Source organism: Geotrypetes seraphini, chromosome 5, assembly GCF_902459505.1.
Source record: "Geotrypetes seraphini chromosome 5, aGeoSer1.1, whole genome shotgun sequence".
Taxonomy (NCBI): Eukaryota; Metazoa; Chordata; class Amphibia; order Gymnophiona; family Dermophiidae; genus Geotrypetes; species Geotrypetes seraphini.
The window spans coordinates 101,450,760-101,468,316 of record NC_047088.1 but is presented as its reverse complement, the minus strand read 5'-3'; the positions used below and the strand labels follow the sequence as shown (position 1 = coordinate 101,468,316).

At 48.4% G+C, this 17,557-nt stretch overlaps 1 protein-coding gene across 9 annotated transcripts in view; it reads right to left on the bottom strand.

The window, feature by feature from the left end:
• Nucleotides 1-337: 337 nt before the first annotated feature.
• The window catches only part of HSD3B7 (hydroxy-delta-5-steroid dehydrogenase, 3 beta- and steroid delta-isomerase 7), a 209,624-nt gene continuing 192,404 nt past the window's right edge, over nucleotides 338-17,557 (bottom strand). For 8 of the 9 annotated variants that reach the window (XM_033945298.1, XM_033945304.1, XM_033945303.1 and 5 more), the window contains one exon: nucleotides 338-4,429. In XM_033945298.1, the coding sequence (XP_033801189.1) occupies nucleotides 4,005-4,429 (425 nt within the window). In that variant the 3' untranslated portion in view covers nucleotides 338-4,004. The remainder of the gene's footprint in view (nucleotides 4,430-17,557) is intronic. The other variant, XM_033945297.1, reaches the window with a different exon arrangement.

Below are 17,557 nucleotides of genomic sequence, written 5' to 3'. Positions count from 1 at the left end.
GACTTGCCCTGGGTTACAAGGAGCAGCTTGGGATTTGAACTCACAACTAGAGAGTTGCGCGGGGACAGAAATCCCACCCATCCCCATCAGGATCCTCTCCGTCCCCTCCCCGCCAGGATCCTCTCCGTCCCCACCCATCCCCACAAGGAATTACCTCCATCCCAGCCCGTCCCCATAAAAAGCAGCAATTACTTCTGACAGGATCATCAATTCCACAGTTTCTTTTGCTGTTTTCCTTGTGGAATCTCTTTGGTGGAACCCTTTTTTTGTTTTCTGTTCAGGTAATTAACTTATAAACCCCCTCTTTTACTAAGGCTGATGTGTCCATTATATTATATGGACAAACCCTTCTTCTAAAGCCTTCCATCCCCGTGGGAGTCCAGTTGGCTAGAGGGGGGTCCCCGTGGGAGTCACATGGGTTATGGGGGGATTCTCACGGGACCCTGACGGGATTCCCGCGATCCCCGTTCCTGTGCAGACCTCTACTCACAACCTCAGGGTGCTGAGGCTGTAGCTCTAACCACTACCCTTATCTTCACACTTAAAGATGCACAAATTCTGGGAATTCTACCTTCTCACTATCATTTAAAATTGGGCCAGATATTCAGACCCTGGGAGGGAACCTGGCTATCTCCTGTAGTTGTCAGTAAACCCATAATTCAATGCCAGGCTGTATCCTGTGACTGGTATTGAATAACCAGGGGGGGAGGTTTATAGCCACTTTTGATATAGCTGGTTAAACTGATATTCATTGGCTGATCAGCTACGTTATAGTGGTCAAAAACAGATTTGCTATTTATGAGGTCCACCTGGTTGCTACATTTAGCCAGTCAGCCAGTGAATATTGATGCTAACCAGGTAGGTTGCACAACATAGCCAGTGACTGGGCTAGCTGCTAACTCTGAATATTCAGTAGAGATAGCCAGTCATTTCCTGCTGAATATTTGCATTAACCAGCTTAGTGCTATTTAACTGGCCAATATCTGTTCCAGATTGGTTAAATAACATGAATATCTGGCAGATTCTAGTTTTTTTCAACTCCAGAAAAATCATCACTAAATTTGAAAATAAATAATGTTTAATTGACACACATATTGAAAGTGCTTAATATTGTTGTGCAAATACTGTAGAAGCTAAATTTTATTTTTAAATTAAATGTGCTTACAGAATGTTAACATAAGAACATAAGCATTGCCGTACTGGAGCCTGAAGGCCCATCAAGCTTGGAATCCTGTTTCCAACAGTGGCCAATCCAGGGCACATGTACCTAGCAAAATTTCAAGAGTAAAATAGATTTTATGCTATTTATCCTAGAAATAAGCAGAGAAGTTTCCCAAGTGCATTTTAATAATGGCTTATGGACTTTTCTTTTAGGAAATTATCCAAACCTTTTTTAAACTCTGCCAAGCTAATTGCTTTCACCACACTCTCTGACAACAAATGCCAGAATTTAACTACATGTGACGAAATATGTTATCTGGTTTGTTTTAGATCTACTACCTAGTAGCTTCATCACATGCTTCCTAGTTCCTAGTGATTCACATCTACCCATTCCACTCCACTCAGTATTTTATAGACCTTTATCATATCTCCCCTGAGTTGTCTCTTCTTCAAGCTAAAGAGCCCTAGTCACTTTAGCCTTTCCTCATTAGGAAGTCATCTCATCCCCTTTATCATTTTCATTCCTCATCTCTGTTATCTTTTCTAAGTCCACTATATATTTTTTTAGTGGAGACCTGAACTGCAGCCAGTATTTGAGGTACGGTTGCACTGGGCGATACAAGGATATTATTTAACATTCTTACATATTTAACATTCTTTAGGCACATTTGTTGTACTATTTATAGAGAGTTTTCTATGTTAGTCTGAGTGAAGCATATACCCAAGACTTGTCTGCATTTTGCTAAAGATTTCTTCTGTGCTTTTAGCCTCCTGCATTCTGTATTTTGCTGGTGTTTTCAGCTTTCTCCATCAGAAGTCTGAGAGGCAGGGGATGACAGAAGCTTTTATGCTTTGCCCCTAAATAAGGTAGAATGCTGTGCTAGTACAATATTTTAAATAAATACATAATTGGATGAGAGAGAAATATTTCGACCATTATGTATGCCTGTAACAATTCATAATTTTTGAGAAAGCATGGGAGGAGAAGGGCTGGAAAAATACATGAAATGTGGTTGAAGGATTTACTAAGGTGGTCACTGATGCTTTCTGGCAATGAATATACTAGTGCTGATGAAGAGTTTGCATTTAAACTAGATTTCTTTCTTTTTATATAATTACTTTCTAGCATCTACAACAGGCTTACCAGAAAATACACACCCAGAACACTGTATTCTCATATTTAATATCTGCTAGGAATCATGCTCTTCTTTCTCCCTGTGCAATACTGACACAGGTTGAAGAAGTCTCCCTTCTAGTTAGTTTTAGCCTCTGTTCTTGCTACTATTGACAGAGAGAGGGAGCCCATATTCATATTTCACAGACATTTCCCTTTTTCCATCTTCCACCACCTTTTAACAGTAAAGCTTTGACATCACCTTTCCTGAGAACATTTTCCAGATAGTCAAACTAAACTAAGAAAAACAGAAATATAATCTATTCATTCAATGGAACTAAACCATAGGTAGGCAACAGGGACACAGCCAGAAACCCAGGTTTGTGTAGACCTGAGCCCAAAGTAGATGGGCACCGCATGAGGACCCTGTCCCCACTGTCCAGATTCTCTCTCTCCCCCTAACAAGTGATCTGAGGTCTCTTGACCCCACTTTCCCACCCTCTCAGTACCTTTAAAGCCTTTTAGCACTTTGCCAGCAGTGCAGTATCTCATATGCATGGCTCGCAACAGTTCTGAGCCTTCCCTCTGACTCAAGCCAGTGTGAATGGTAGGGTATGAGTTGTTGCTCACTGCTGGCGAAGAACTAAAGAGCTTTAAAGGAACTGGAAGGTTGGGGAAGTGGTGTTAAGGGTCCACTGATCAGCTGGGAGGCGGGGAGAGAGAGATGCTGAGAGTCTTCAATTAGCAGGGTTTAGAGGTCGCTAACAGCCATATCGTGCTTGTGCTACTGCTGGGTGGGCCTGTGGCTACATCACTGGTGAGCAAATTCCTTCTTCCAGCCTACAGCAATGGCATGACTGGCTCAGATCACAGTGATATCACTACCACTAGCCTACTGGAAAGGAAATGATGTCCACAGACCAGTTAAGATGCGATATTACTGCTGAATATCAAGTTGGATGTATTCATTCATTCCATGCTGTACCCAGCAAATGTCTGAGGGAAATCCCCTCCTTCCACTATACAATGTGGCTCACCATTTAGGAAAGGCCACTATTTGGTTCACCTACATATTAACCCTTTATCGCCATAAGTGACTTACAATCATGATCAACCTCTAGTGGAAAGAAGTACGAACTGCTGCTTTAGAAAGAAACACATTAGGAAACACATTTTGAATGGCTAATGACTATAAAGTTTCTGAATTCCAATCTTAGCTAAGCGAATACATTTCTTAAAAAATAATGTCCAACTAGGAAGCAGTTCTCCCTTCAGTATTAACTTTTATAATAATTTTGGATAATGGTGTTCAAAATAACCCTTGTGCTCCTCTATCCAGTTAGGTACATACATTAGGGATATCTTGAAAACTTGAGAAATATTTGCAAGTAATTCTTCAAATATCTGCAAATATATTTAATGCATATTCATTAGTGCAGGATCCAAGGACCAATTTGAACACCACTAGCATAGCATAATGAATAAAAAACATAGGTGAGTTTGCAGAAATGTTAAAATACTTGCTGCATATGCATGTCCATACAAAGGATGGTGCACTAAGTAAAAGAGACAGGGAGTTATCTCAGGATTACGAGGGCAGAACATGAAAACTGCATTTAAAAGATAACAGCTTTCTTTGCTGGTGTTTCTTTATGGATGAGAGAATTTTAGACAATAGGTCTAAGGTTGGATATTAATTATGACTACAATCACCATGGAGTTTACTTTCTTAATTCTCTTTCTGATAAAGATCATCTAGGCTCTGAATCCATCGGATGGTGCGGGATTTGCTCTCCTCCCAACTGTAGAGGGGATGGTAGCCAAAGTGCCTCTCGGCCTTGTCTGTTTGCACAGTGAAGGTTGTACTGACCACAGCCAGAGTGTACTTGTTCATTAGCGGAGCATAGAGGCAAAAGGGCTTAAGGAGAAACTGCAGGAGCTCATTGAGGACAGCCAGAAGGTAGAGGAAATAATATGGGATCACTGGACGGGAACCAATCATACGGATGCCACAGGCAGATAAAAACTGCATGTTGAATTCATCATAGCTTTTGTAGGGGGAGTGGTCATAGCAGTAGTAGATCTGACCCCCAATGGTGGCTGGAGACTCTTGGATTTTCTGTGCCACTAACAGATGCATCCAGGCAACATTTCCTACAACCCAAGTGAACAAAGCAAAGTGGAGAATGCATGGTTAATTAGTATTAAATTTGCGCTGAAGATTCAAACACATACTAACTCTATGCCTTAGAGTAGACTCAATTGTAATCCAGTTGCTTAGCAACACCCCCATAGCATTCCAAATTAGAGAGTGTAAGTGCATTATGATTAACGGACAACTCCATGGTACCACAGGTAAGCTAAATGAATGCTGCTTTAATCCCATTACAAACATGGACATGAGTAAAATGTTGTGGCAGCCATTTTATGTGCCATTTTATTTCTCTATATTACCTTTAAAAGTCCACTTTTAAAGGTAATATAGAGAAATAAAATGGCACATAAAATAAATAAACTGATACCTTTTTTACTGGTTTAACAATGCATTTTTTGATTAGCTTTCGAAGGCAACCCTTCTTCAATCAGAAATAAGCAAATGTTGACAAATAACAGAATATATAAGTGAAAAGTATAAGCATTCCAGTGGTAGTCTCATAGGCAGTGGCATAGTAAAGGGGGGCCATCTTGGTGAGGGTGCAGGCACTCATCCTCGTCTCTGCCCCCTCCCCCACTGCCACCTGTGCATGCCCCTTCTCTTCCCCCGTACCTCTAACATTCCTGGCATGAGCAGCAACCCCCAACCTGCTGTAGTGCCAACTCTTCCTCTGACATCACTTTCTGGACCCACGTCTAGGAAGTGACATCAGGAGGAAGCGTCAACGCTGGCGCTACAGCAAGTGGGGGGGTTGCTGCTCACGCCAGGAATGTTACAGCGGTATGGGGGAAGGGAAGTGGCATGTGCATTTCCACACATGCAATGAGGTAAACCCTGGGCTGAATCAGTCAGTTCTTGATAGAACAGAGCCATTAATAACCTTAGATTGTGTCTTCCCTAAAGAAGACAATAGGTGTTTCCAATAGGTCAGGGGTCTGCAACCTTTAAGACATAAAGAGCCACTTGGACCCGTTTTCGAAAAGAAAAAAAAACTTGGAGCCGCAAAACCATTATAAAACAAATCTAACACTGCATATATTGTTTCTTATCTTAATGCTATATACAGGATCACTAAATTGAAAATAAAATCATTTTTCCTACCTTTGCTATTTGGTGATTTCATGAGTCTCTGGTTGCACTTTCTTCTTCTGACTGTGCATCCAATCTTTCTTCCTTTCTTTCAGCCTCCTGTATGTTTCCTCTCCTCCAGACCTCATTCTCTCCCCCAACTTTTTCTTTCTGTCTCCCTGTTCCCCCTTCTTTTCTGTCTCCGTGCCCTCCCCCAAGCCACTCGGTTTGCTGCCACCGCAATCGGGGAACAGCCCCCAAGCCACCGCCGTCCCAAGCTTTCCCTGCAGAAGTGTTGCGCTGACCAGCATTCCGCTCCCTGACGTCAATTCTGACGTAGGAGAGGAAGTTCCGGGCCAACAAGGCATTTCTCCTCATTCCATCCAGCCTGAGCCCCATCTCTCCTTGATCCAGCATTTCCCTTCTGTGTCTGTCAGAATTACCATTCCACCTATTTTCCAGCATCACCTTCTTTGTGTCCATCTCACCTATATCCCTATCTCACCACTTTTTCAGAATCTTCATTTGTCTCTGTCCTTATCTTTACGCCATGTTCACCATTTTCCCTTTCAATGTCTTTATCTCCCCCCCCCCCACTTTTTCAGCATTACTTCTATGTCTCTATTTCACCTCCTCTTCATGTCCCCTCTGTATCTCTATCCTTATTCAGTAGGTCCTGCTTACCCTTTCTCTTCTTTGTGTCACTATCTCCATTTTCAGCTTTCCCCCCCTTTTCCTTTGTTACTGCACCCTGTAGCTAGAATCTTTCCACCCTCCCTCCACTCCGGCCCAGCCCAGTATGAAAGATTTCCTTTTGTTTCCCTCCCCTCTCTCTTTCTCTCTCTCTTCTCCTCCCTCACCCACGAGTCCTGCATCTGGCCCTCTCCCTTCTACCTGCACCTGGCAACACCCCCCTGCTCCGCGGCTCTCTTCAGCAACTCGTCAGCAGCAGTGATCAAGACAAGCTGCCGACATCGAGGCCTTCCCTCTACGAGTCCCGCCTTTGTGGAAAAAGGAAGTTGAAACAAGCGGGACTCGCAGAGGGTAGGCCCCGACGTCAGAAGCTGCTGCTGAGTTGCCGAAGAGAGCCGCGGAGCAGGGGATGTGGCCGGAAGCAGGTAGAAGGGAGAGGGAGATAGGAAGGCTGTAGATCTCCGGAGCATGACACCGACCCCGGCCAGGATGATTTCTTTTTCAGGCACCTTACAACTCCAGCGTCGCGGCGGGAAATAGCCATGCTGAGCAGTGAGCTCAGCACTACACAGATGAAAGCCTTGCTTGCTGATTGGTCCGGCGGCACGGCGGGGCGGGGCCGCCGGACCAATCAGCAAGCAAGGCTTTCATCTGTGTATGTGCTGAGCTCACTGCTCAGCATGGCTATTTCCCGCCGCGACGCTGGACTTGTAAGGTGCATACCTGCGTGACACACTACCGGAGCCGCAGCAAAGGTGGAAAAGAGCCGCATGCGGCTCTGGAGCCGCAGGTTGCCGACCCCCGCAATAGGTGAACTTGGCAGTCATCTAGAGCTCAGATTCTGGAGGCTAGCAAAGGCAGAGGGTAGGTATTTTAAATTCTGTCCTTCTTGGATGCCATACTTCAGTGGTTACCTGGGTGGCTCAGCTCCCTTTCCCTACCTGTTGTTTTATCCCTAAGTGTGCTTTATCTTAAATTACCTTGTAGTTCAGTCCTACTTTCCCAATTGTGTTCAGTTAGTATATGTGTTTATGTTAAAGTCTACTAAATTTTAACATTAATTGGTTTTGTTTCTTTTAATGATTTCTCTTTTATTATTGCTGTACACCGCTTAGAAATTTGAATCAGCAGTATAAAATTTTTTTTTAATAAACTGTCGGGTCCTGCCTACTTTCTGTTTCCGTGAAGGCAGGACCCGGCAACGAGAAAGGCCCGAAGTAAGCAAGAGCAGCAAGTTGTAAACTTCCCTCTGTCGCTGCCCTTTGGGAGAAAGGTCAGCGACCAAGGGAAATTGCAACTTGCCTTTGTCTGTAGCGAATCTGCCGGGTGTGTGAGACGGGGGGGGGGGGGAATGGGAGGAGTAATGCTGCTGCACCCAATTAGGGGGGAGGGGGAAGAGAAATGCTGCTTCTGCTGTACCCAATGGGGGGGGGGAAGAGAAATGCTGATGATACTTCTGTACCCAGTGGGGGGAGGGGGAAGAGAAATACTGCTGTACCCAATTGGGGAGAGAGAGGAAAGGAGGGAGAAGGAAGATCAGGAAAAGGAGGAAAGAGATGCAAAGACCATGGGAGGGAGGGAAAGGAGATACCATACCATGGAGTGGAAAAGAGATGTCAGGGCATATGGGGGGAGGGGAAGCAGGGCCAGATTAAAGGATAGGCCCAGTAGGCACAGGCCTAGGGCCCGAAATAGTCAGGGGGGGCCTGCCAGTGCTGTGCTTTGGGGCCTCACCCTTGCTGGATTCGCTGGCAGCAGTAGCAGCCTCATCATCATCCCGGGCGACCCCCAACCCGATCCAACCCTCCTATCTCTCCCTCCTTCCCTCATCAGTGACGTGCCAGAGGGAATCACGGCAGGAGAAAGCCCTGAAGCAGACTGTTTAGAGTAGAGCAGTGCTGTTTAGAGTCTCGTGATGGGAGGGAGGGAGAGATAGGAGGGTCGTGGGGGGGGAGAGTAGCAGTCTGCCCCGGGTGTTCGACCTGGCGTCATGAACTTCTTCGGCTAGCATCAGCATTTACAATTCACTTCTGTTTCCATGAAGGCAGGACCCAACAGAGAAGAAGGCCCGAAGCTGGCAACAGCAGCGAATTGTGAATGCTGCTGCCTGAAGAAGTTCATGACGCCAGGTCATGGGTGACAGAAGGAGGAAAGGGAGTAGACGGGGAGAGACTTGCTGCACCCAACTGGAGGGAGAAAGAAGATGAGGGAGGGAATGAAACGAGATGCCAGGGATTGGAGGGAAGGGAGGGGGGGGAGGAAGAGATGCCAGGGCATGGGGGGAAGGAGGAAAGTATGCCAGACCAAGGGAAAAGGAAGGGGGAAAGGAAGGAGGAGATGTCAGAGCATGGAGGGGGAGGGAGAGATGGAAGAAAAGGAAAGGAGTGAGATGCTAGAGAATCAGGGAAGGGAAGATACCAGACTGTGGGGTGTGAAGGAAAGAAAGGAGAAGAGAGAGATGCCAGAGCATAGGGGACGGGGTGGTGACTAGAGAGCTGCACGGGAACGGGGATGATGGGAATCCCGCGGGACCCGCGGGGATCCCGCGGGTTCCCCCTTTGGGTCACGGGGATCCCGTGGGCACGCCCCCTAGGGTCGCGGGGATCCCGTGGGGACGCCTCCGAGGGTCGCGGGGTTCCTGCGGGGTTGGATCGCAGCGGGGTTGGTCGAGCCGCGAGGGTAGTCTCCTTCTCCTTACCTGCCCTGTCACAGCACACAGCCGAACGGAAATCTTCCCGATGTCAGCGCTGACGTCGGAGGGAGGGCTTAAGCAAAGCCCTCCCTTCCTCTGACGTCAGCGCTGACATCAGGAAGACTTCCGGTCGGCTGTGTGCTGCAGGGCAGGTAGGAAGAAGGCAATGGCGTACGAAAGAGGGGGGAGGGGGCGGTCCGCCCCGGAGAATGTGCACAGCCGGTCAGGTCCCCCGATCGATCGACAACAGGCCCGGCCGACAAATCTCCCTGCCCTATAGCCGCGAATCTAAATTACCTCTTACAGCAGCTTCACTACTCCAGCTGCTGTAAGAAGGTAATTTAGATTCGCGGCTACAGGACAGGGAGATTTGTCCGACCGGGCCTGTTCTGTTGTCGGTCGGGTGCAAAAGCGCCACAAAGGTGGAGGCAGGGAGGGAGGAAAGGTGGAGTGGAGAAGAAAAGACGCTTAAGGGGGGAGAAGGCCGCTGAAAGCACTGGGGAAGACAAAGGGGTGGAAAAGAACGCTGAAAGGACATGGGGTAAACGGGAGGAAGGGGGGGGAAGGACCCTGAAAGCACTGGGGAAGACAAAGGGGTGGAGAATGCCACTGAAAGGACATGGGGAAAACAGGGGTGGAGAAGGCCGCTGAAAGGACATGGGGAAGACAGAGGGGAGAGAAGGCCGCTGAAAGGACATGGGGAAGACAGAGGGGGGAGAAGGCCGCTGAAAGGACATGGGGAAGGCAGAGGGGGGAGAAGGATGCTGCCTGACAGGACATGGGGAAGATGGTGGGGGAGAAGGACACTGAAAGGAAATGGGGAAGAGGGAATGGGAAGAAGACGCTGGCAGGGAAGAAGACAGAGGTGCCAGACTATGGGGGGAGCGGAGGGAAAAAGATGGGTGCCAGACCAATTTGGGAGGGGGGAGAAAGGGAGAGGCACAGTAACAGAGCAAATGGAAGACACAGAGAGAAGAGAGGCAGTGGATGGAAGGAATTGAATGAGAACATGAAGAAAGCAGAAACCAGGCAATAAAGGTAGGAAAAAAATTATTATTATTTTTTTTTTTTGCTTAAGGATAAAGTAGTATATTAGTTGTGTTGATAAAAATTTATAAACATTAGAGGCTCTGGTAGAAACCCGTTTACAAAGTATGTATTCTTCCCAATTAATATTTCCAAATTAATAAAGTCTTTTTGCTTATTTTTAAATGGGTTTCTACCAGAGCCTTTAATTCAGTAGCATAATTAAATGAAATAACTATTTCTGTAGTTTATAGGGACAGGTGGGGACGTAGGGGATTCCTCGCGGGGACGGGCGGGGACGGAGGGGATTCCTCGCGGGGATGGGTGGGGACGGAGGGATTCCTCGCGGGGATGGGTGGGAGTCCTCACGGGGACGGGTGGGGACGGGTGGGACTTTGGCGGGGACGGGTGGGATTTCTGTCCCCGCGCAACTCTCTAGTGGTGACAGAGAGAGAAAAATGGAGAGGTGGCAGAGCTGAAATCAATCATGTACAAAGGAGAAGAGAAGGGGCACAGGATAGACAGTTTATCGAAGGAGCATAAAAAGAGGGAAGATGCCATATGGAACGGGGAGAGGGCGGACAGTGGATGGAAGGGGCTGATGCTGTATGGAAGACAGAGCGAACAGATGCTGGCTAGAAAGAAGAGTGAAGACAAGATGATTAAAGCAAAAACGACAAAAGGTAGAAAAAATTGTTTTGTTGCTTTATGTAGAATCAAGTAGTATTGTATCTATTGATTAAAGTTTATAAATAGGAAATGGAAATAAGGCAGTTTTTTGGGGACTAAACCCCTTTCCTCAGGTCAGGACAGGATACCATAACAGCAGGGGTGCCCAAATGGTCGAGCGCGATCGACCAGTAGATCGCAAAGGCAACGTGAGTCGATCGCGTTGCCTTGGCAATCTTTTTCTTCCTGTCTCCCTGAGCCAGGCCAGGTACGTAGAAGCGCCGGACTCACAAGACTTCACTTCCGACGTCAATTCTGACGTCAGAGAGGAAGTTCTGGTCCAGCCAATCGCTGCCTGGCTGGCCTGGAACTTCCTCTCCGTCGTTAGAATTGACATCAGAGGTGAAGTCTTGTGAGTCCGGCGCTTGTACATTCCTGGCCTGGCTCGTGGAAGCAGGGAGAAATTAGCATGGTGGCTTAGGGGGTAGGGAAAGAATAGAGGAAGTGGAGAAATTGGCACGATGGCTTGGGGGGGACAGGGGGAGAGAGAAAGAAAGAAAGAGAGACAGAAAGAAAAGGGGAGGGGCAGAAAGAAGAAATATTGGATTTATAGTCAGAAGAAGGAAGTGCAAACAGAGACTCATGAAATCACCAGACAAAAAGGTAGGAAAAATGATTTTATTTTCAGTTTAGTTATCAAAATGTGTCTGTTTAGAGAATTTATATCTGCAATAGCGGTTTTTAGCGCAGGGAGCCTATGAGCATCGAGATTAGCACAGGGCATTCAATGCATCTCCCTGCTCTAAAAACCGCTATTGCGATTTAGTAAAAAGGGAGGGGGTATATTTGTCTATTTTTGTATAGTTGTTCCTGAGGTGACATTGCATAGAATCGTCTGACTTGACCTCTTTGAAAACCCGCGGAATATAAATGATAATTAACATTTTCTCTGCATACAGTGTGCTTTGTGGGTTTTTTTTTTATTTTATTGTTGATAGATCATTTTGACTTGGTCATTTTAAAAGTAGCTCGCAAGCCCAAAAAGTGTGGGCACTCTTACTGTAGAGCCATTTCTTGTATGACTGGATGAGCTATATTTATCTTTTTTTGTTAGTTGTTTAAATTCATGCAGAAATAAATGGCTTGATTGAACCTAATGACTTCATTAACGCCTGTCCCTTTTTTTAACTTCTATACCATTTGAAAGAGGGCAAATACTTCTTAAATTTAGTAAAAGTATTCTGGCACAAGTGTCAAACCTTAAAAAAGGAATTCATATTGAGCATTGGAAAAAAATAATAATAATTAACTACCGTATTTTCACGTAGATAACGCGCACCCGTGTAAAACACGCACACGGGTATAGCGCACGGAAAACACAAATTTATGTAAAGAAATTTTTATATACCGCGCTCACGGGTATACCGCGCATGCCGCCCCGACTTTCCGTTCGCTGCCCCGACTCTCCGTTCGCTGCCCCGACTCTCCGTTCGCTGCCCCGACTCTCCGCTCGCTGCCCCGACTCTCCGTTCGCTGCCCCGACTCTCCGTTCGCTGCCCCGACTCTCCGTTCGCTGCCCCGACCCTCCGTTCGCTGCCCCGACTTTCCTCTGGCTGCCCCGACTTTCCTCTGGCTGCCCCGACTTTCCTCTGGCTGCCCCGACTTTCCTCTGGCTGCCCCGACTCTCCGTTCGCTGCCCCGACTCTCCGTTCGCTGCCCCGACTCTCCGTTCGCTGCCCCGACTCTCCGTTCGCTGCCCCGACTCTCCGTTCGCTGCCCCGACTCTCCGTTCGCTGCCCCGACTCTCCGTTCGCTGCCCCGACCCTCCGTTCGCTGCCCCGACTCTCCGTTCGCTGCCCCGACTTTCCTCTGGCTGCCCCGACTTTCCTCTGGCTGCCCCGACTCTCCGTTCGCTGCCCCGACTCTCCGTTCGCTGCCCCGACTCTCCGTTCGCTGCCCCGACTCTCCGTTCGCTGCCCCGACTCTCCGTTCGCTGCCCCGACTCTCCGTTCGCTGCCCCGACTCTCCGTTCACCTGCCCCGACTTTCCGTTCGCTGCCCCGACTCTCCTCTGGCTGCCCCGACTCTCCGTTCGCTGCCCCGACTCTCCTCTGGCTGCCCCGACTCTCCTCTGGCTGCCCCGACTCTCCGTTCACCTACCCCGACTTTCCGTTCGCTGCCCCGACTCTCCTCTGGCTGCCCCGACTCTCCTCTCGCTGCCCTGACTTTCCGTTCGCTGCCCCGACTCTCCTCTGGCTGCCCCGACTTTCCGTTCGCTGCCCCGACTCTCCGTTCGCTGCCCCGACTCTCCGTTCGCTGCCCCGACTCTCCGTTCGCTGCCCCGACTCTCCGTTCGCTGCCCCGACTCTCCGTTCACCTGCCCCGACTCTCCGTTCACCTGCCCCGACTCTCCGTTCACCTGCCCCGACTCTCCTCTGGCTGCCCCGACTCTCCTCTGGCTGCCCCGACTCTCCTCTGGCTGCCCCGACTCTCCGTTCACCTGCCCCAACTTTCCGTTCGCTGCCCCGACTCTCCTCTGGCTGCCCCGACTCTCCGTTCACCTGCCCCGACTTTCCGTTCACTGCCCCGACTTTCCGTTCGCTGCCCCGACTCTCCTCTGGCTGCCCCGACTCTCCTCTGGCTGCCCCGACTCTCCTCTGGCTGCCCCGACTCTCCGTTCACCTGCCCCGACTTTCCGTTCACTGCCCCGACTCTCCTCTAGCTGCCCCGACTCTCCTCTAGCTGCCCTGACTCTCCTCTGGTTGCCCCGACTCTCCGTTCACCCGCCCCGACTTTCCGTTCGCTGCCTCGACTCTCCGTTCACCTGCCCCGACTCTCCGTTCACCTGCCCCGACTCTCCTCTGGCTGCCCCAACTCTCCTCTGGCTGCCCCAACTCTCCTCTGGTTGCCCCAACTCTCCGTTCACCCGCCCCGACTTTCCGTTCGCTGCCTCGACTCTCCGTTCGCTGCCCCGACTCTCCGTTCGCTGCCCCGACTCTCCTCTGGCTGCCCCGACTCTCCTCTGGCTGCCCCGACTCTCCTCTGGCTGCCCCGACTCTCCTCTGGCTGCCCCGACTCTCCTCTGGCTGCCCCGACTTTCCGTTCGCTGCCCCGACTCTACTTTCGCCCGCCCTGCCCTGCTCCCAGCTCTGTAAGCATGCGTAATGGTCTGAGCATGCTTGCCGCTTAGTTTTCTGCGCCGGGTTGTGGGGGCGCGCTTTTGACCTGTCACCAAGGCGGTTTTTCTGGCGGTGTGCTTTTCACCACGTGGCTGTGGCCCCCCTCTATCTGGCCTTGTAATTTGCCCAGTGAATACTATTTTGACTATACAACAGCATCTCAGCCTTTGGGTAAGCCTATAAAAGATTAATGCTGCATGTAGAGCCCACATTTTAATTTGATCTCTTCAGATTGGTATTCTGCATATATCTACCCGGTAGTAGAGTTTATCAATTAAATTTAAATTTACCGCCATAATGGCAGGAATGAGACGAAAGTCATATACAGCGGACTTTAAGCTTCAAGTCGTTGCGAAAGCTGAGGAAATAGGCAACCGGGCCGCAGCGAGAGAGTTCGATGTTGGAGAAACATCGGTGCGTGAATGGAGAAAAGATAAGAAGGAACTGGAGAAATGCAATCCGCGAAAACGGGCACATCGTGGGGCCAAACCAAAATGGCCTCAGCTGGAGGATGACTTGAAGCAGTGGATTCTGGCGAGAAGGGAGCAAAATCAATCAGTCTCTACTGTTGCAATTCAGATGAAGGCAAAACTACTTGCCAATGGAAGAGGAATACCCGACTTCAAAGCTGGCTTCACATGGATCTCAAAATTTATGAAAAGGAACAGACTATCAGTTAGAATGAGAACAACTGTTGGCCAGCGACTTCCAGATGACTGGCAGCAAAAATTGATTGATTTCCGTGACTTTGTCGCCAAAGAAATATCTGAACTTGGCATCACTGCAAAGGACGTCATCAACATGGATGAAATTCCAATGGCATTCGACATTCCAGCGACAAGAACCATAGCCCCCACAGGTACTAAATCTGTTGCCATCACCACAACTGGGCATGAAAGAACGTGTTTTACAGTCGTTCTTGGTTGCTCAGCTAGCGGGGTTAAGTTAAAGCCCATGCTCATTTTCAAAAGGGTCACTATGCCCCGTGAAAAGCTGCCCACCAGTGTGGTTGTGCACTGCAACAAGAAGGGATGGATGGACTGCGACGTAATGAGATTGTGGGTAGATAAATGCTTTAGGGCAAGACAGGGTGGATTCTTTGCAAAAAAATCCTTGTTAATTTTTGATGCCATGGCTGCCCACAAAGAAAAAAATGTTCAGGCCTACATTAATTCTACTCGTGCCCACATCGCTGTGATACCTGGAGGCCTGACATGTAAGCTGCAACCACTTGACATCGCAGTGAATCATCCATTCAAGACTTTTATTAGAAAGGAGTGGGAGGAGTGGATGCAGAGCGGCATGCACGAGTACACACCCGCGGGGCGGTTGAAGCTGGCAACTTTCACAGAAGTCTGCAAGTGGGTGGCTTCAGCATGGGACAAAATAACACCAGATACCATTCGAAACGGATTTAGAAAAGCGGGCATTGTTTATGAAACCAATGACACTACGGGTACTACCAGTGCAGCGGAAGGAGGCAACAACATGGATATCAGCGATGATGATGACGATGATGACTATATTACTTCGGAAATAAACGAGGATCGTCTGCAGGCCGTGCTCACTTTATTTAATGACGATGATGACAATTCGGATTTTGATGGATTCAAGGATTCAGATGACTGTGATGATGATGACTGAATAAACCTGTAAACTTTGTTTATTTACAACTTTACCGTAATTACGGTAACTGTATTTAGATTATTTTGTCCTCGATACTTCGTTTGATCTACCGGTTAATGTTATAGTTTATAAGAATGAACATGTAATTTCTGTTCTTGTTGCTGAATTCATACTCACTAACTCTAGATTAAAAGTTATATGGTTGTTTATAAGAATGAACAGTTTTTTTCTTTTCACGTGTTTGGTTGGAGGGTGTGTGAATGGTGCGTGAGTTCTCCTATGTCTGGTTGAGGTGGATTGAATTACTGGTATTTAGCTGAAGAAATTATGGTAGTTAAACACCCCCCCCCCCCATTCCACACACATTACGGTAATTCTCTTCCATTTTTGTTCCCATTATAAAAAACACTGATAAGTTTCCAGAAAAAAATACATTAAAATAAGAAGTGAAAACAAAGGCCCCTACAGATGAGAACATAACATAAGAATAGCCTAACTGGGTCAGTCCAATGGTCCATCATGCCCAGTAGCCCATTCTCATGGTAGCCAATCCAGGTCACTAATACCTGGTCAAAACCCAAAGAATAGCAAACATTCCATGCTACGGATCCAGGGCAAGCAGACGCTTCCCCCATGTCTTAATAACAGACTATGGACTTTTCCTCCAGGAATTTGTCCAAACCTTTTTAAAACCAGCAACGCTATCTGCTTTTACCATAACTTAAATCTTTCCTTCCAAACAGAGACCTTGCTAGATGTCAAATACAGAAAGAACAAGGTAACTTCACAAGGACTTAGCTGTGCAGGAAATGTGAATCTCCTCATACACCCACCATATAGTGCAAAAATGTGCAAAGGTCTGTTTTTTTCTTTCGATCACTACATAGCCTAATGCCACACAAATATATTCTGAAGGTCAATGCTAAGGTTAACAAAGTTTCCTTCCTTGGACCACAAGGAGATACTGACAAACCACTAGAAGAGATCCCAAAACAACTACGCAGGCACAACACCACTCAGTGTGTGAACCAGTTCAGTGGAGTGGACTACGGTAACTGGGGGGTGGAAATGGACCCGGAGTTTTCTCAGCAGAATTTCCCAGAACATCTCTTCCTCTCAACACATTGACACGCTGGTGGGTTTATTTTATAGCTTTTTCACTCCCTTCGGTCTGCCTGTCCCCCCTTGAAGTCCTGTCCCCCCTTGAAATCCTGCCTGTCCCCCCTTGAAGTCCTGCCTGTCCCCCCTTGAAGTCCTGTCCCCCCTTGAAGTCCTGTCCCCCCTTGAAGGTCTGCCTGTCCCCCCTTGAAGTCCTGTCCCCATCCTGAAAGCCTGATGCCCCCCCGACGCCCGATTCATCATCCGGAAGGACCGCTCTTCCTCTTCCCCACCTCTCGCACTCCCACCCCGATGGACCGCTCGCACCCCCACAGCCTCCCCCCCTCCCCCATGGAGAAGGTGTCTACCTTGTTTCCGGATGCCAGTGAGCCCAGCTGTTTCCTCTGCCGGTGGTCCTGCCCTTTCTCTGATGTCAGAGAAAGGGCGGGACCGCCGGAAGAGGAAGCAGCGCAGCAGGGCTCAGAGAAGGGGCAGGACCGCCGGCAGAGGAAACAGCTGGGCTCGCTGGCATCTGGAAACAAGGTAGACAGCTTCTCCATGGGGGAGGGGGGAGACTGTGGGGGTGCGAGCGGTTCTTCGGGTGGGAGTGCGAGCGGTCCATCGGGGTGGGAGTGCGAGCGGTGGGGGTGCAAGCGGTCCTTCTGAATGATGAATCGGGCGAGGTGGGAACTATGTAAAAAAAATTTTATATACCGCGCTCACGCGTATACCGCACAAGGCTATGCACGGTTTGTAAAAACACGTATAACGCGCGTGTTATATGCGTGAAAATACGGTAATAAAAATAGGGCTCCTTTTACTAAATTATGATAGTGGCTTTAGCGTACGCCACGCGCGGTACATGCTAACGCCAGCAATGAGCTGGTGTTATTTTTCCCACATAGAGCAGGGGTTTGTGCGTGCTAGACATATGTTAGTTTAGAATAGATAGGTATAGATTAGTTTAGTTTAGGTTAGGTTAGGGCCCTGCTGAAAGAGTCTACCTTGACGTGGTTGCAGGCTTACAAATCTTTTGGTCAAAGAGTGCGGTGACAGAGAAAAGTATGTGTGTATTCG